At 42.7% G+C, this 19,302-nt stretch overlaps 2 protein-coding genes across 13 annotated transcripts; one reads left to right on the top strand and one right to left on the bottom strand.

Annotated features, from left to right (window-relative positions):
- The first annotated feature begins 914 nt into the window (after nt 1-914).
- LOC112887910 (putative pentatricopeptide repeat-containing protein At1g19290) lies at nt 915-8,952 on the top strand. Of its 9 annotated transcripts, none has more exons than XM_025954200.1 (5): nt 915-4,013; nt 4,129-4,300; nt 4,403-4,494; nt 8,417-8,513; nt 8,588-8,952. In XM_025954200.1, exon 1 carries the CDS (start codon nt 1,116-1,118, stop codon nt 3,903-3,905), a length of 2,790 nt encoding a protein of 929 aa, XP_025809985.1. In that variant the 5' UTR covers nt 915-1,115; the 3' UTR covers nt 3,906-4,013; nt 4,129-4,300; nt 4,403-4,494; nt 8,417-8,513; nt 8,588-8,952. The 9 variants fall into 9 exon arrangements, with proteins under 9 accessions (XP_025809985.1, XP_025809983.1, XP_025809984.1 ...); XM_025954198.1 differs by having other exon boundaries at nt 6,846-8,513; XM_025954199.1 differs by having other exon boundaries at nt 4,685-8,513.
- Nucleotides 8,953-9,403: 451 nt separating this feature from the next.
- Nucleotides 9,404-13,518, bottom strand: LOC112887638. Of its 4 annotated transcripts, XR_003227603.1 has the most exons (9): nt 13,344-13,518; nt 13,108-13,255; nt 12,514-12,701; nt 12,254-12,425; nt 11,450-11,661; nt 11,019-11,141; nt 10,834-10,937; nt 10,251-10,496; nt 9,611-9,741 (listed from the first exon to the last, which is right to left on the bottom strand). XR_003227603.1 is itself a non-coding variant. In XM_025953870.1 (8 exons), exons 1-8 carry the CDS (start codon nt 13,414-13,416, stop codon nt 9,607-9,609), a joined length of 1,155 nt encoding a protein of 384 aa, XP_025809655.1. In that variant the 5' UTR covers nt 13,417-13,518; the 3' UTR covers nt 9,404-9,606. The 4 variants fall into 4 exon arrangements, 3 of the variants coding, with proteins under 3 accessions (XP_025809655.1, XP_025809657.1, XP_025809656.1); XM_025953870.1 differs by lacking the exon at nt 10,251-10,496 and having other exon boundaries at nt 9,404-9,741; XM_025953872.1 differs by lacking the exon at nt 10,251-10,496 and having other exon boundaries at nt 9,404-9,741; nt 12,514-12,712; nt 13,108-13,262; nt 13,344-13,499.
- Nucleotides 13,519-19,302: the final 5,784 nt, after the last annotated feature.

The raw sequence follows: 19,302 nt of genomic DNA, 5'->3' as shown, positions 1-19,302 counted from the left end.
TGGGGCCTGCGCCGCCGCCCAGCGTGCTTGCGCCGCTCTCATCCCTTCCCCGCGCGTCGCCGCCCAGCCTGCCTTCCCCACGCCGCGCGCGGGCCCGTCCGCTGCCGCGCCGCCACCCGCCATCCAGCTGCTGCGCGCCGCCGCCCAGCCTGCCTTCCCCTGTGCCGCGCGCGGGGCCGTCCGCTGCCACGCCGCCGCCCGCCCTCCAGCTGCTGCCGTGCCGGCGCCTGCAGCTGCTAATCCTCTTTTGCCGGCAACGTTTGGGGATTAGCGCTCGAGGAGCCGGCGCGTGTTCGTCCGCTGGGCTCTGATCTGCATTGACTTGAGTAAAGGGCGGCAGCCAGTTAACCATGTACAATGTAACCCTTCAAAATTCAGCTAGAGCTGTTAATCATCATATTTAATGGATAATAAGTACATCGATTTCATTGCCGGTCGTTGCTTATTACCGCTCCAACGGATGAAATGTAAGCTTCTTTGACCACGGATAGCTGAATGCGACGAGTTTGATGATTCACCGTTCTGTCTATCACTAATCGACTAAAAATAATTAAAATTACCAAACACCCATCTTATTCAAGCAGTCGATTCTGCGGACAACTAGATAAGCTATGTCCAGATAAGTAAAATCAAACAGTGCCTCGTAAGCGGCTTACCAGATAAGCAAAATTTAAGCAATCCATTTGGGTGGGCTTTTAGCTTATTTTTACCGACAATCCATTTATAATCGAAAACAAACACATTAGTTTTTTATTTTTTGAAACTTACAGTAGTCTTAGTTAATCGGGCCCGACAATCGTCGTTCCGGTTGCACGCCTGATGGGTGGTGGGTAATGGGCTAAGCCCAAATTACCGCCTTGGTGCCGTTGGAAGGCTTCGGCCCCAATTCCCCAAAACCCATTTCGCCGGCGCTTCCCTCCCTCATTTCTCCGTTGATCCGCTTCGCTGGCCGCCACCGCCGCCGCTTGGCGCTTCCTCTATACCGTTCGCCGGTCATCGCCGTGTGCTGCTTAAGCTTTCCCATACACCACCGCCGCCACATTCCTCCCCCAGTCCCCTCCCTCCCGCCAAAGAGGCACCCCCACGTGTCGCACCGGCCAGCACATGCACCAGAGATGCTGCCGCCGCCTCCGACCGCTCTACTCCTCCGCCGCGGCATCCACTCCACCTTCGTGCCCACTCCGGCCGACGCCGCCACAGATACCACCCTCCTGGGCCGCCTCACCCGCCTTCTCCTCCTCCATCGCTTCTCCGCCGCCGCACGCCTCCTCTCCTCCTCCGCCCCCCTCACCCCTGCACTCCTCCATTCGGCCCTGAGCCGGGTCCGCCTCGACCCCGACGCCGCGCTGCATCTCTTCCGCCTGGCCCCGTCCCGCCCATCGCTCCTCGCGCACGCCCAGCTGCTCCACATCCTGGCCCGCGCTCGCCGCTCCGCCGACGCCCGCGCCCTCCTGGCTTCCCTCCTCTCCGCGCAGCCTCCGGCCCCGCCCCTCTTTCCGCACCTCGTCGAGGTCTACAAGGACTTCACCTTCTCCGCGGCCTCCTTCGACCTGCTCCTGCGCGCACTCGCCAACGCTGGCCACCTGGATGGCGCCCTCAAGGTGTTTGACGAAATGACGAAGCTCGGGTGCCGCCCCACAGTGCGGTCCTGCAACAGCATGCTCAACAAGCTAACGGAGGCTGGGGACCTGGGCACCGTGATGTCTGTGTTTGAGCAGATGCAGCGTGCTGGGACTCTGCCAGACGAATTCACGGTGGCGATCATGGCGAAGGCGTACTCCAGGGATAGGTGGGTGGCACATGCTGTGGAGTTTGTGGAGGAGATGAAGAAGATGGGTGTTGAGGTGAACCTGGTGGCCTATCATGCGGTGATGAATGGGTACTGTGAGGTTGGACGGACCGAGGATGCAAGAAGGGTATTTGAGTCACTGCCCAGCAGGGGTTTATCACCAAATGTAGTGACATATACCTTGCTCGTGAAGGGATACTGTAAAGAAGATAAGGTGGAGGAGGCTGAGGGTATCATAAGGGAGATTAGGGAAAATAAGCAGATTTCTGTTGATGAAGTTGCCTATGGTGCAGTGATCAATGGCTACTGCCGAAGGGGACGAATGGAGGATGCAGCTAGATTACAGAATGAGATGACTAATGTTGGGCTCCAGGTAAATTTGTTTGTCTATAACACAGTCATTAATGGCTACTGCAAGTTGGGCAGAATGGTAGAAGCACATAAGGTTTTGCATGAAATGGAAGATGCTGGTGTGATGCCAGACACATACAGTTACAATAGTCTAGTTGATGGGTATTGCAGAAAGGGTTTGATGAGCAATGCTTTTGAAATTTGTGATACGATGGTAAGGAATGGATTCGCAGTGACGACAGTAACATATAATGCACTTTTGAAAGGTTTTTGCTTACTTGGCTCTATTGACGATGCACTTAGACTCTGGTTTTTTATGTTGAAGAGGGGTATTGCACCTGATGAGATTAGTTGTAGCACCATGGTTGATGGTTTTTTTGAGGCAGGTAAAACTCAGAAGGCCTTGAACCTTTGGAAGGAAACCTTCGCAAGGGGATTAGCAAAAAACACAACTACATTTAATACGGTTATCAATGGGTTGTGTAATAATGGAAGGATGCATGAAGCAGAAGAGCTTCTTGGCTGCATGAAGGAATGGAGATGTTCTCCTGATATTATAACTTACAGAACAATAGTGAGCGGTTATTGTAAGACAGGTGATATGGATAGAGCTATTCGCGTTATGCATGAAATGGAAAGTTTAGGTTTTGCTCCTTCAATCGAATTGTTCAATTCTTTGATAACTGGACTCTTCATAGCCAAACAATGTGGAAAGGTGAATGATATACTCTTTGAGATGAGTAAAAGGGGACTTTCTCCTAACACAGTCACTTATGGAGCTCTGATAGCTGGATGGTGTAAAGAGGGAGATCTGCAAAAAGCCTATAACCTGTATCTTGAAATGGCCGGGAAAGGCCTGACTCCAAATCTTTTTATTTGTAGTTCTTTAGTGAGCTGGTTCTATAGAAAGGGGAAGGTTGATGAGGCAAATATGGTGCTGCAAAAACTTGTCGAAAGTGACATGATTCCAGATATCACTGCAACCAGACTTGAGACTGGGAAAATAGCAAATGTACTCGATACTGTTGCTGGTGGAAATCGTCATTCTGCAAAAATAATGTGGAACATTGTTATTTTTGGTTTATGCAAATTGGGAAGGATTGAAGATGCTAAAAACTTGTTTGCAGATTTAAAAAGCAAGGGATTTGTTGCTGATACTTTCACTTATTCTAGCCTCATCCATGGTTGTTCCACTTCAGGATTTTTTGATGTAGCTTTTGATCTGAGAGATGAGATGTTAAGTGTTGGTCTTACTCCAAATATCATAACCTACAATTCTCTCATATATGGCCTTTGCAAGTCTGGGGAGTTATCAAGGGCAGTTAATCTTTTTAGGAAGTTGCAGTCAAAGGGTATATCCCCTAATGCTATCACCTACAATACACTAATTGATAAGTATTGCAAGGATGGTCACATAACTGAAGCCTTTAAGTTAAAACAAAGGATGATAGAGGATGGTATTAAGCCTACTGTGTTCACCTATTCTATACTGATTCATGGTCTTTGTACTCAAGGTTATATGGAAGAAGCAATCAAGCTTCTTGACCAAATGATTGAGAATAATGTAGATCCAAATTATGTTACATATTGGACACTGATTCAAGGTTACATTAGATGCGGTAACATGAAAGAGATTTCAAAACTTTATGATGAGATGCATATCCGTGGACTTCTTCCCGCCTACGTGGCTGGAGATGTAAAGCAAGCATCTCCTGTTGAACGTAACCAAAATGGAAAAACATGTCATGTGAAGATGTACTGCTAGTGCTAACACAATCCTTGCATGTCTTCTTTCTTGTGGAACATGCTGATGACTTATGGTTTGTATGATGAAGCAAATCATGAGGATCCATTTATAACTTGAGATAATTTAGTAAGTTACTTTTATCTGGTATTCTTCTATATAACTGATGTAATTATCAAAACTCTGTTTATAGTCATTGCTCATATCAAATTATGTATTGTTTGAAATGCTTTTCACAAATCAGTGCTGTTGGAGATGTGTTCCACGAACCTGATATGATTCTACTCATTAACCAATTTGAAGATCAATTCGATCAAGGGGAATCTTAGTGGATTTATTTTGTTATGACACTGGGTCAAGATGCAAGAATTCTAGGTGTGGAGAAGCATACCAGCTTCTGCAATCAGAAAATGAAGGTAGCACATTTTCCTGTGATATTTAAGAGAAAAAAAGATGTGGTATTTTGTCTACCCTTTTTCTTTCCAGATCATGTAAGGACTTATTTATATTTCATCCAGTATTTTCAGGATTGTGGCTGAGAGAAAAGGACAAAGACACAAAGGATTGAATTTGGAAGGGTTGACCAAAATCTTATGTGCCATAATTGAAGGTCTGTATTGATTTTCATTTTCTTTTCAATTCACATGCTTTTGGTAAACTTTACATTTACAATTCATCTGCTAATCAGGGTATAATTTTTCCAGCTATGATGAGAAACTGTTGCAGTATTTTGCTTATGTCACTCTAATGATATTGAATACAACTGGATTGAAATGTAATTTTGTGATCTGTATGTACAGCCCAGGAAGATCAGAAGTTGAACAATACATATGAGGTGCAAATTTAACTTGTACACAAATTTTGAGGGTAGAAAAGAAAATATATATCGAATGTTCTCATATTTATTCTAGTTCTTATAGTCCTCTAGATATGCAGTTGTGCACCATTAGATCTTTTACTTGTCATTATGTTAAAATGTGATGATTTTCCCAACTGATCTACTCCCTCCATTCTCTTTTGATAGTCCTATTTCCATGGTTTTCGTGGCGTCGCCTAGGTGACAAGGCGCTCCCCTTGTTTTGGGCTAAGGCGTCGCCTTAGCCCACCTAGGCGGCTGGGCGGTGGTGACTCGCCACGCCTTGCCTTACCGCCGTAAGAACCATGCCTATTTCATCTTGGTACAATGATCAAGAAGAAGCACCTTACTTATCATCTCATTAATTATGACTCCTCGGTTTCGATGTTATCATATACATGCACCAATCTTTTTTCTAGAGAAGTTACTTTACACGGGAATCGAAGGGCCATCTATACTATTCCAAGATATCAACCCAAATAGGACTATCAATTTTGGAAATAGGACTATCAAAAGAGAATGGAGGGAGTGTTACTAACGACCACTAATCAATCATGTTTCAGATGGGCACTAAAATTTTCAATGCATTTTTAAAGGTGTTGGTGTTTAGTTTTAGTTTGCTATGCATGTGTTTGGTAGGACAACCCAGATGAGATGGTTCCGCCCCTCTTTTTGGGATGGTACCATCCCAATTGGGTGTTTGGTTCACCGGATGGGATCATCGCAGTTTCTATGTCTATCAGCTACCATTAACCAAAGGGCCCACCAATTCCACTCAGAACAGAGTAGAGGTCGGAGGATAAAGACATGGCAGCTCCTCCATTCGCGCAAAAACAACGAGCCCAACCAACGAAATCTCTCCCCAAATTGCCCCCTCACCGGCGCCCGGCGACATGTCCAACAATGCCTGATCGCCCTAGCCAGGCCGCAATCGGCTTTGGCGACAGGACTTGGCGGCCGAAGGCCGTGGCCGCCAGCTTTTTGCGGTAGGTTGACCTGGAGCGGGGCACCAACGGCAAGGCCTCACCGCTTGAAGACCTCTTCCAACTATGCGCATGGGGCTACTTCTTCGGCGGGGTCGGGAAGCATGGCAAGGTGCCCGCTGTCATGGAGTGGTTGCTCCGGCCCCTACGTTGACTGGCTCTACTCCCACACCACTGGGCCATGACGACAACCGTGTAGCCGCCGCTATTTGTCGCGTGCCTCAGGAAGGACCCCACCATGCAATTCCTCCATAATGTCGCTGGAGCTTGAGCCATCTTCGTCGCTTGCCATCGCCTGGTGCTGCCACTCTCCGTTAGCTGGATGCCGCCCCAACTTATCCTACAGTTCACCATCGCCGAATCCTGCCACCACCCTGAGCTCCTGCTCCCACAGCTAGCCGTGTTCCCCTGCGTGGAAGAGGACATGCTGACGCCATGGTTGGGGGGGGGGGGATGGATCGACGACCACCCACCCACACACACCCACAAAACCAAACACATGTTAAATGCATGTTATAAAGAATAATTTGTACTGAATTTTGATATCATCAGCCTTGCATTTATGTGTGGCATCATATTTGGAGTTTGAAGTAATGGTTATCCTGGCAAGAAAGTTACAAATGTCCAAGAGGTGTCTGTTCGAATCATTTTGTTAGTTCGATTTTTTTTTTTTTTTTTGGAAAGAGCACCCATGTCTTCATTGGAGGCCAGGTGCAGGACTGGGGAGGGAACCCTTGCGGCCTTGCCGTCTCAACTCCACACCCCTAGCATTGCCATTAGCCTGTCCGCAAAGAATACAATAAGAACAACAACAACAAAGCCTTTTAGTCCCAAGTAAGTTGGGGTGGGCTGGAACTGAAACCCAAAGTTAGCCACCTCAAGTTGCTTGGGATAACTTTGTTGTTATTGTTGTATTCTTTGTGCTTGATCACATGAAAAATAAACTAACAAAATGTTGCTATCTCTCCCCAGATGCCAAAGAACTGTTGCGATCATGTATGTCAAAATAGGTTGTGATAACAAATATCCTAGTTTAAGTTCTAATCATATTTCAGATTAGTATATAATTTGACAATTTATTGTTTACTCTTTGATTTTAGAAATTCACATTGTCCCTTCCAGGGTAGACTTCTGCTGTGTATTTGAGAATGTATGCAGAGGGCATTAAGAGATACTCCTGTTACAATTCATTTATGTCAGGTTGCAAGGTGTGAATATTGCGGAACATGTATTCTATAAGTTGATTTTTTAACATAATGGTCCTGTAGCCCAATTTTACCTGTTATGTGCTTCCTGCCTTTGTTTGCTGCGTCACCTTTTCTAATCTAGTATCGCTTATTGGACTAAGCACACAGTCAATCGATGTACTGCCCGTGGTTTGAATGTGAGATACTTCACAGTTCACGTTGACGATGGTCCCATATGCAGTTTGATGTCTGGCATGGCGAGCAATAGTGGTTGTGCTTGTCATGAATTATTATGCTGAATATTGATGCCAGTTGTGTCATCTACTATCATCCACCACTATTGTGAATAGGGCTTTTCTTTTTTGTATAGGCATTTGTTGGGATAATAGTGGTTTTCCATAGATAGATAATTCTACTCAGAAACTGCTGAAGTCTCTTAGTATGCTTTCTCATTTATTTATCTCTGGCCATTTACACTTCTGAGCACTACTTCTGGTTTTTGAGTTAGTATTTTATGTAAGATTTGAATGGACAACTGATGACTTGTTTTCATGTATTGTATTTCATCCATGTATGTGATACTTTCCATGCCCATTTTAGATTGTCTGAAATGTTACCTCTGCTTTTCTGGATGTCCTTCCAAGGTGTTCTAATTTGCCTTCTTCCCACGCTTCTCTATGCCTATAGCACGAATGACTAAATGACTAAATGACCAATGGCAAGCTACCACAATATAGCTCTTGCTATACTGCTCTACTTGTAAGTTCTCGTATTCTGTCAGGTTTTGTTGCCTCCGTAAAGAATAAAAATTGGTCATTTGGCACAATTATAAAATCATTATAAAAAACTGTTCTTTTGTTTAATTTCAATTTTTAGATGTTCCATAACCGATGTTCTTTGGCCTGCCAAGTTAATACATGTTTTATTCATTCTGAATTCTGATCCTTAGTCCAGCAGCTGAAAGATGGATCAATTATGTGCCAATTGGAAATTGAGCAATTCTGCAATTGTTGGCTGCCAGGCAATATCCTCAGCAAATTGCAAATGCAGCTAGAGCTGTTAATACTATCTTATTTTTGGTTCAATCATTTGCAAACTAAGCGTAACATCATAAAGAAAGTGCCTCACGCAGGAGTTCTTTTCAGAACATTTTATTGAAATCATCCATTATTACAGTTTTTTATTGAACAGTGTATCAACCTCTAGTTTGTGGCATTGCCTTTGGCATGTCCTAGTACTTTACGCATCTTTCCCGCAGTCGAGTGCTTTCTTTTACGTGTCAGGCCATGCCATCAAACTCTATCTCTACATGTCAGTTAATTGAACAAATTTGCACATAGCAACCTAAGTGGAGAAGAAAAGCTGAGACTTCTATTTCCTTTGTCGGAGTTGCTAAACATGCATTCTGAAGCATTTTGTACAGAAATATCTGGCTAGCTTTCAAAAGATATTATCAGCGATTATGATAGCTCATAAGCAAAGAAATATACTTTTCTGGACTTTCAGTGGGCACGGCTCCGGCAAGCAAAAGAAGGGGGCAGAGAACTAAATAGGTTAGCATCGTGCCCAGATGGAGGCTTAACCCTACGGGAAGGTTGCAGAGGTATGTACACCAACCCATCATCTCTTACTCATTTGTTAATAAAATTAAACGACCTTCTACATTGTCATTTCCAGAGCAACGGTGATTCTGATGGGAATGTCAAACTCCTTGTTTGGCAGCGGCAAAAATTGAACAGCTCGATCGATAGATCTGCATGTATCTTCCCTGAATCCCTGATGTCATTCAGATGCTTTGGAGACATATCACCTATGTGAGGAACTGAGCATTGCTAGGACCGAGTTTTGTTGAGTTGCATCCCTTATTGCAACTGCGATACCTTAGGTCACATTTGACTGCAACAATGAATGAATAGTAAAGTTAATATTGCTGCATTCACTTTTTATAGATACCCAGTCATGTGCTCTGGAGAATTTCTCCCTATTATGCATTTTCGTTTTTGAGAACCTAAATAGAACTCTATTTCTTCAGGGCTGATGTAGCTAGCTATCCACCCTATATTCCTTCAGGAACAAAGAACTTTGTGAATTCTATTTCCTTCGCAAAATGAGTCTAACACATTTTCTTTTCCACATTGTTGGGTATGGACCAGACTCTGAAATTAGCATTAAAGGTTCATTATACTCTCTCCGTTCCAAAATGTAGTTCATTTTAATTTTTGTAGGTTCGTAGATTTTGATATGCACTTAGACATACATTATATCTATATCTAGATGCATAGGATTTTATCTAGATGCATAGCAAATCCTATGAATCTAAAAAAACCAAAACGAACTACATTTTGCGCGAAGGTTTGTCAGATTATGGCATTGGAAGACTACCATGTGTATGATAAAGTACTTTTATTTTTATTTTTTTGGGGGGGAGCAATTTATGCTAATGATAAAGTGCTTTAACAATGCAAACAAGGCACAATACGCAGGGTCCTGCTGTGATGGAAAACCTAACATAATGTAAAGTTCCTTAACAATACGTCCGGCCAACATATACAAGCATGTATGATAGAAACAGGATTGAGTGTCTTGCATATATGCTAATGATAAAGTGCTTTAACAATACAAACAAGGCACAATACATGGGGTCCTGGTGTAATGGAAAACCTAACATTGCTAGCTAAAGAAGGCAAGAGGCATTGCTACAATTGCAGCAATTTATCTGAAAATCGAAGCAGAAGGATCATGATGCAGAGGAAAATAATGGTGGCTTCGATGACTGCATCTAAGGCCATCAACCGCTCTGCTGCGTTCTTCAAAGTTTCACGCCCACGCACCTGCCCAATATGAGCTTTGTTGTAAGTAACAGTCCAGGAAATCATTTTATTTTACAGAACAATCTAACAAATCTAAATTCTGACAAACGACAGGCATGGCAAGAAAGTGAAAAGTATCACAAGGTGCTAACATGTCAAACCTGCTACTGTATGAAAAATAAAGCAAGACTACCCACTTACATGTGTTTCTAACTAGACATAACATGTCGAGGTAGAAAATAAACAATGCACGTTTAGTTCTCCTTTAGATTTATATGGACTATTGATAGAATGATAGTTAATACTCATGGAAGACTATGGTTTAACAACACAATTCAAGTTATCAACTGCTACTGCCTACTGACCAATAGCTTGTTTAGGAAAGGTGCGAGAAACGCTAGATCATTTGTAGTCCTCTTTACTACTAATCACTGAGATTTTGCTTGGTTGATGTTAAAAAAACTGTAGCGGTACTGCAGGAGAAGCTCTGTCACAAGAATTAGGAAGGCAAAGTTGCTGAGTAGTCTTACCCACTACGTTGGGAACTGAGAGATCAAGAAGCTAGCGACAGGCCAGGTAATAGTTATTTATTGCTCCATATACATCAGTTCCAATTGGTAGAGAACTCCTCTTTGTTAAAGCAAGGACATAATCCATAAAGTCAAGCAAGAAATATAAGCATAAATCCTGCCATGCCGAGGGAGCCTGGCCCCTGGCTGGCTGCCCCCCCAATCCAACACTATCTTTTCTTACTGAAACAGGAGGGGAGGCCCCTACTGCACAATTTTATAGAAGAATAAAATAAGAAAGTATGTACAGGGAGAAGTTGTAGACTCAAAAAGGAGATCTCTTAGCTAAAGAAAACGAAGCCTTAGGTTACTGTCTCGAGCCAAGCTTCTAACAACATTACATTTCCTTAAATAAAGTTAAATTGTGATGATTTGATGGAAAATTAATGTTTCTGGGCAAAACGAGAATGGATATCTAAATTACCCTGTAAAGACAATGGGTGTTTTTCTTTTAAGAAAAAAGAGCCTACGGGGGACTGCTAAGTTTTTATGCTGTATATGAAAAGAAGTTATTGATCCATGATACGAGGGAAGAAATTCAAACCTCTAAAAGATAATTCAATTTAATGGGGAGGTTCTGCTCTGCATGTTGGATACAGTAACGTAGCATATCCAATATAGCCAGATCAGTTTGGTAATCATCAGATCCTGTGTAGAATATATCAGATGTAGTACATTCATAATACTGCATACTAAAAGTTTGAAACATGATACAAGCAAATGTAATACCTGGTATATCAAAAATTTGCTGGACAGGAATGCCAAGTACTTCTGCTAACTCGTTTTGAACATGTGCGCGCTGGAGCATCGATAGTCTATCACCATGTGTGACCACAACAACAGGTTTGTCATCTGCAGTAATGTTTGTCATAATCACATACATGTCTACAACAGCTAGTTTTAAATATCAATGCAAAACGAACATTGTTCACAAATCAAGTTAACAATGCAAACCAATAATTTATATACAGATATATTATTACGAAAATCAATAATATGTATATGTACCTTTTCTCTAACAACAATCATACCAGTACCAGTTACAGGAATATGGAGTTAACTAAATGTATATTTATTCAACTATGTGAAAAAAACTGTATTAGTAAAATTCCTATTATCAAAGGGATGCATAAGGCTAAAAACATCTTAGCAGTCCCTACCTCCAATTGATAAAAATGGATACATAAATGTTTCGTGCAGTATGTCAATATATCCTTTCTTGTTGCTTTCAATTCCATCAAGGATAGAAACACCATCAACAACAAATATAACAAAGTTGACCTTCCTGGTTTTGCAACTAAGAAAACTGAATTGTCTCCCCAATGGTTTGATATGCTTAGTCTTATTGCCTTCATCAGTATCCCTGCTAAAACTGTAGAACAAATTCATTAAGGTAGGTGATGTTGAGTAGTCTTGATATGCTACTTCCGCAACTTAAGGCTACAAGAAAATTAAGAAAATGAAACAGAAATACCAAGCAATATTACCACATAAAAATACCCTGAATGTGATGTTACCAATGGTTTTTTTCATGATTTTTCTTGAAATAATTTTTTGTCATGATTTTTCTATTACCAATGGTTTGAGCAAAACTCAAGCATTGCTTTTCAAGTATAATTAATTGGGGATCAAGAAGCATGAGGTAAAAATAGAAATAATATGACAAAATGAGGACTTCTTTGGATGACTACAACACTGTCACATCCAAAATCAAAAGATATCATGATCCTGGCTACAATCTGCTCAGATAGGTTGGCAGAGAAAAAGAGGAGCATTTTGAGTTTTGCTCACTCATAATAAATCACTATTCTTACATCATTCGGTGTATAGTGTTTTGATAAATTCTGCACAAGAAACAAAAGGCTACGAAGTTTTAAGTGATGTCAAAAGGTGTCACAAATGTAAAGCCAAATAAATGCAAAAAAAAATGCAAAGATAAGAGAATGTAATTACAAACTGCTTACCACATCGTTGTCTCCGCATGGCTGATTCCCTTTGTCATCCACTGCTGCAGCATCTTGAAATTATTCTGTTGATTGCTTGACAAGCTCTGTGTATCATAAATACATATAGCAGTTGAATTCCTCGGAATTGGGTACTCCCAAAGAAGAAGTGTACCATATGATTTTGAATTTCCTGGCAAAATAAAACAGTAATAGATAAAATCAAGTTCAGTTGCACATTGCCATGAAACAGCATCCTAAAAAACAATAAAGAAACTTACGTGACACCTGCGCTCGATCTGGTGCAAAAGGATCATCATCCTTGTCAAAGACCCTTGTAATTCGGTTCACAAGTGTACTCTTGCCTGCACCTCTAGGGCCCACTAACAGTAGTGTAGCGATCTCGGGCAAGATATAATCCCCAGCTTTTGTGCCGCCAGCTCCCTCAATGCAATCCCCAGGCTTATACCTGCTCATAGACTGCGTTTCTAATAACACACTTACTGGGTCGAAGATTAATAAAGTGAACTTAGGGACTTGTGGCGCATCACAACACTGCACTGTTAGGTGACGGTTATTAATCTTTTCTAGTAATTAGATTCGGTGGTTTAATTGACAAAACCAGAAATTTCAGTATAAAACAAATCTTGTTTGTTTGATAAACAGTTAAAATATTATGTTCAAGATGCGATCCTTGTACTTTGTATTAAAAACTGTAATTTGATTATCGCTGTATTCTACATTAGAAACAGTAAATAGACACCAAAAACATAGTTTTAGGAAAGAAGGGCGGAAAGGAAGAGATTTATTTTTAGAATTTCGGACTCTGCCGATTGTGTTGTTCCAAAGAAAAGGGAAAGGAAAAATCAGGTTACCTCCTGATGAAGTCTTTCGCCTCCCGCAGGCGGTCCTGCAGCCGGCGGCCGAAGTAGAGAGCCTCCACCTCGGCGTCGTCGCAGTCACAGCACTCATCGGATGCTTCGTCGTCGCAAACCGGCGAGATGGCCACGTACTCGGCGAACTCTACACCCTTGCAAACAGGTCAAGTTCAATAAAGTGATCGTTCCAGATTGGGAACTGTGAGATCATAGGGTGGTGGCAGAGCAATCACCAGGAGGAACCTCCGACGAGCAAGACGGTGAGGAGGGGATACTGGTGGGGGTGATGTCGCCGCCGCCGCCCATGGAATTTACCTCGAATTTCGCGGAGTTCGGGGTTTTCTCGTGGGGGCGGTTTGGGGGGCGGCGAAGACTGAAAGGGAAGGGGAAGGAGGGTGCCTGTCAGGGAACAATCTTTGATTCTGGATATTATAATAAAACTGGAATTTGCATCTTGCCCATCGACTTTGTTGCAAATTTATGATACAACCTTTCTAGGCCCATGTGACTATGTGAGACAAATGAAAAGTTTGGAAATCCAGAGTAAATTTACCACGCGGTTCAAACCTCACGAACGGTTTCCCGTATCTACCTCCGACTATTTTGAATATTTTCTATGGACTAAGTTCCGTTCAACGATTTCTACGCTCAAGATTTTCTACTGTATTTGATTAGATATGGCATTTCACTAATGTGTCTACCAATCAAAATTTTCAAATAACAGAGCTATTTGGATATTAGATCAATATAAGAGTTTGTTTTATAGCTAAGATTAAAATCCTCTCAAAGCTTATATGTATTTCACCTAATGTGTTCATTAATATTTCTTATAGCAACATAGAACCCCCTCCCCGCCTCCCACACCACCCCACCCTGAGACAACCCCCACCCCCCACACGTTCAAATAAATTTTAAAATTTATGTTTGGATTAAACACAAATATGTAAACAACCATTGGGTGCATATGTCACCCTAGGTATTTAAAATGCTAAAGCAAAGTTATGAATTTAGCATCATGCATAATAAACAAGAACTACTCCGTTTACTAGTTTTCTAATGGTACTACGTAGAGTTTATTAAAGGGTCATCACTCTCATACTTCCAGTACTACTCTGTTTACTGGTTCCCGACTACTACTACATAGAGTTTATAAAGGAGCATCGCTTCCATACTTTCCTTACTACTCTGATTAAAAGTTCTCAACTAGTGCTACGTAGAGTTTACTGTAGGGGCATCGTTCCTATACCTCCAGTACTGTGACACTCAGGTAATTAGCTTGGTCACACCTTAGAGTTTTGGTATGCTTTTATGTCTAAAGTATGGCAAATGTGTGTGTTTTATGTATGCAATGTTGTGGAAAAAAAAGGTGATGTTTATGTAATTAATTTTAACTAGAGGTCCTTTTATGCAAAATGGGTAGAAATAGAGGGAAAAGTTTAAAAGTAAGAGGGTTGTGTTGCAAAAAGTAATATCTGTGGTTAAATTACAAAAATATGTGAAATTACCCTTGGGTATATATGCAAAAGTATTTTTATCCATAGGACTTACATAAAATGTGAAATTATTACTAAGTCTATTTTATCTCCAAAACTAATGCTCAAATGCAGATGAACCTTAAAGAGAAGTTGTAGAGTTTGAAAAACCATGCACTTTTGCTTTTTGGACCATCTTCATTTGAGCACTGGTTTACAAGTTGCAAGTCCTTTTCAGTGAGGTCCCTGCTTTTCTCTGAATTCACAAATCAGTCCCTGGTTCAGTTCCCTCCCCTTCTTCCTCCTGGCGCCTCTGCCCCCCCTGCTCTGCTCCCTTGGTGCTTCTGCCGCCGGCGCAGAACATCGATCTTGGCCACCGCCGGCCATCTCCTGTGCCTCCCCCGTCCACGCGTCACCCTCCTGCCCGTCCACCGCTCTAGCCCCTCCCCTATTGGCGCCCTGCCCGCGCGCCACGGCGCCTGTGCGCTGCCAGAACCGCTCGGCGGCGTCTCTGTCGCCGTCGCGCCTCTGAGGTTCATCTCCCCCGGTAGCAACCCCAAACCCGAGCCCAGCTTGCTGTGCTCCCCTTTTCCGCTTCATTTGCCTATAAAAGGGCGCTCCAGACCCTCCCGCGCGTGTACAGAAGCTTGCCGCCTCCATTAACGCCGCCGTGAGCTCGGTCGCCGTGGAGCTCTCCCCTCTGCCCTCTTCCTCCCCAAATTGACAGCACCCCTACCTTCCCCGTCCCCCACTGCAGCCTCCCAGCCCGGCCCTTCCCTCCTTCGCACGCCGGAACCTCACCGCCGCCGTGCGCCTCGGGCCACCGGCCCGGCCTCCCGTGGGCAGCACTGCTCCGGCCACCCCGAGCCTCCCCAAGACCACCCACAGGTAGCCCAAGACCTCCTCGTGCTCCCCCTCCCTTTCCCTCTCACCGCCGGCGACTCCCACGGCCGGAATTTGGCCGGACCCGAGCTCCTCCCCGCCGGCCATGGCCCCTGGACCTGATTGCTTTGATTGTTTTCTTTCAGGGGGTTATCCGTTAAATGTAGGGGCTGTTTTGTAAAGGGTGACTGTTATTTCATGTGAGAGTATTCCCTGTCCTGCAAAATTCGTAACAATTCACAGAAAAATTCAAAAAATGGCAAAACCAGTTTTGTTAGAAACTAGATTTCTAACTCTATGACTTTTGTTAATAGAGTTTAGTTTGAAACAAAATATTTTTACCTGTATTTTAAACCTAAGATTAAGGGTAGTTTATGCTTAACTTTGATATTTCATGCTTTGTTTATGAAGATTAGTATAAATAATCTATAAACTCTAAGTACCTTTGTGCAAAGTTTCAAACTCAAATTTGATTCTAACTTAACCTCTTTTATTTCGAAACTTTCAAATTTGAAATAAACCTAATGTGTAGCCTTCTCTAATTAAAAACTTTTATCATTCACTAATGTGATATTTTATAATGATTAATATATGATCAAATTTCTAAAACCTATAGTCTTTTATTTAAAAAGTTTTGAATTCAAATTTTGATTCATTTCAAATTTAATTTAAATGTTTTAGTTCTTATTTGCAACAAACTCCACCATATCCTTGTGATTCCTTTATAAATAATGTTTCGAACCTAAACCTCTTTATTTTAAGAATTCTTGTATGTTAATTGGATGAGTTACAATAATTGAAATGTGAAATCTTAAATTTAAATTTCACCATATTTAATTTATTGCATCAACGACGCTCGACGACGCTCATATAGAATCAACGACGCTCGACGACGCTCATATAGAATCAACGACGCTCGACGACGGGGACTACGAATTGGTCTTAGGACAAGACCAAGGCTTCCCAGAAGACCCAACGCAAGTCGTCGAGGGACTAACTGAAGCCCCGAACCCAAGTTCGGAAGCCTCTGACACTCCTACCTTCACCCCCACTCCAGAAGGCAAGCCCCGGACATATCCCATTACTTTATTTACACTGCAATCTATGTCTATCTATTTTATATCTTGCATTAAGTCTAGGAATTGAAGTGAAACCTTAGATGCATAAATCTTAGGAATCCAATGTAATGTTCCCGAGTCCTTATCGAATAGATGCTTTGCTAATAGGGCCGGTAGAAGTCGAGTGATTCCCTGTCACTCGCGCGATACAGGAGTTGCATGTTTATTTTAACGCAACCACTATAAGGATGACGGATAGGGTCATGGGCTGTATCATGACCTGAAAGTTTACCCTGTCTGTTTCAATAAAAGTTTTAAGGCCGAAATGTGTGGTAGTGGTGGCTAAGCTTTTGAAAGTACTAGCCACATGCCGCGAAATATGGTAAGCGGTAAGCCTAGTACCCGATTGGCCCGGCAAATGGACGTGTCTCCACCACTCGACCTTTATTTTATGTTCACACGCACCGACGTGTGGGAGTACGTTCTGCATGGCAGACAGGAATACGGGTTTTGTAGTCGCGCTACAGACGTATGTCCTGCACGAGTGATGTGCGTACGGTCCTGCAGTCGCTTGTGGTGGCCCCGATCCATAACCCGGAATATGAGGGAAACGGTTGCTTTGGAATGCTCTGTTGGTATTCCAAGCGTGTGTGTTAGGTTTACCTTGCAAGGTTAAATTCGATTCGAATCGTCCGCCTCTCACGAGGTTTGAGATTGCTTATCCCTTTTACCACATTGAGTAAAAAGTGTAACAAATGATGGATAATTTTGATGGATGATAATCACTACCTGACTTGCTTAGTGTAGGTGCTAATCTAGATTAAATACTCAACTAGAATCTGAAAGCTAAAACTTGAAAGTAGTTATACTCTTTGTTGCTTTTCAGCTGAAAATAAACCCAGAACCTTTACAATTCCTTCATGAGTCTAGTTACGGGCTAAAGTATACCCAACCCCGGGTAAGCCTTACTGAGTATTAGAATGCTCAGCCTTGCGAATATCTGTTTCAGGTATGACCTTCGAAAATCCCACGGACAACCTTGTGTGGCCAACGTCCGTTCCTTTTGGCTGGTCCGTGGAGTGGGACCCGTCCCCGGCCGGCACTGACCCTCCGGAGTGACACCAGGCCCTAGGCTAAGCTTGGTGTTCGCCTTCGCGACGTGTGTAGTCGCGTAAAACTTTTTCTTCCGCTGTGAGTTTGGACAAGCGGTTAAGCTTGTCAGTTTGAACATGGTTTGTATAAATTTTACTTATCTTTGAACTCGGTTTGTAATAATATATGATTGTAAGTTAAAAAGTTGATGAGCTATTCTGTGATGTGAACTCGCCTTCGTGCGAGGTAAACCTGCTTCGATCCTGCTGGACCGTGGTTGTATCGGGCGGAGACCCGACAGACCAAAGGATTGTTCCGTTTGAAGTGCGTTAAGCTGATTGCAGTTGTACGGCGATCAATAGCGCACTTGAGCCGGAATAATTCGAGCGGTTCTGCCACAAGTACTCCGTTTACTAGTTCTCGACTAGTACTACATAGAGTTTACTGAAGGGGCATCCTTCCAACAGTTCCAGTTCTACTCCGTTTACTAGTTCTCGACTAGTACTACGTAGAGTTTACTAAAGGGGCATCGTTCCTATATTTCAAGTACTACTCCGTTTACTAGTTCTCGACTAATACTACGTAGAGTTTATTAAAGGGGCATCGCTCCCATACTTTAAGTACTACTCCGTTTACTAGTTTCCAACTAGTACTACATAGAGTTTAGTGAAGGTGCATCGTTCTCATAGTTCCGGTACTACTTCATTTACTAATTCTCAACTAATACTACGTAGAGTTTACTAAGGGGATCGCTCTCATACTTCCAGTACTACTCCGTTTACTAGTTCCCGTCTAGTACTACGTAGAGTTTACTGAAGGTGCATCATTCCCACACTTCTAATACTACTCCGTTTACTTAGTTCTTGACTAGTACTACGTAGAGTTTACTGAAGGGGCATCGTTCCTACACTTCCAGTACTACTCCATTTACTGGTTCTTGACTAGTACTACCTAGAGTTTACTGAAGGGGCATCGTTCCCATACTTCCAGTACTACTCCATTTACTAGTTCTCGACTAGTACTACGTAGAGTTTACTGAAGGAGCATCGTTACTATACTTCCAGTACTACTCCATTTATTAGTTCTCGACTAGTACTACGTGTAGTTTACTGAAGGGGCCTCGCTCCCATACACTGCGTTTACTAGTTTCTGACTAGTTCTACGCATCGTGAGCTACTTCGACTACTCGTTTTGCCTACAAAACTAGTCAAAATCGATTCCGACTAGTTGGCTTCATCGACAATTCAAGATCCAGCGGCAACTTGGCCAAAGTTTAGGCTCGGGGGCTGGTGCCACCGATTACTAGGTGTATCTCGTGCAACTCATTTAGCTCCCAGGCTCGGGGGATGGGTACGATACGGCACTCGGGGAACAAGGTTTGATTTGAGCGGTAATTTAGGGCGCTTTTTGGAGAAGTTATTTGTTTAACCATTTTTTCAGGGAATTCATCCTGAAAAAAGCGGTTTTCAAATTTCTGAACCAATTTGCCCATCTTAACCATCAAATCTTTACCGTCACATATTGCATGCCATGATTCTTTGGATCCTTTTATTCCAAATCTTGGGGATTGGATGAAAGCTCGGGGGCTGCAAGACACGTGTCATTAGCGACTTATTTTTTGAATCTTTTGGAAGATAAGGACAAAAGACTCAAGACTAAATTGACCCTCAGCCTAATTCTACGAGTCA

Source organism: Panicum hallii, chromosome 3, assembly GCF_002211085.1.
Source record: "Panicum hallii strain FIL2 chromosome 3, PHallii_v3.1, whole genome shotgun sequence".
Lineage (NCBI taxonomy): Eukaryota > Viridiplantae > Streptophyta > Magnoliopsida > Poales > Poaceae > Panicum > Panicum hallii.
This window is presented reverse-complemented; position numbering and strand designations above follow the sequence as displayed.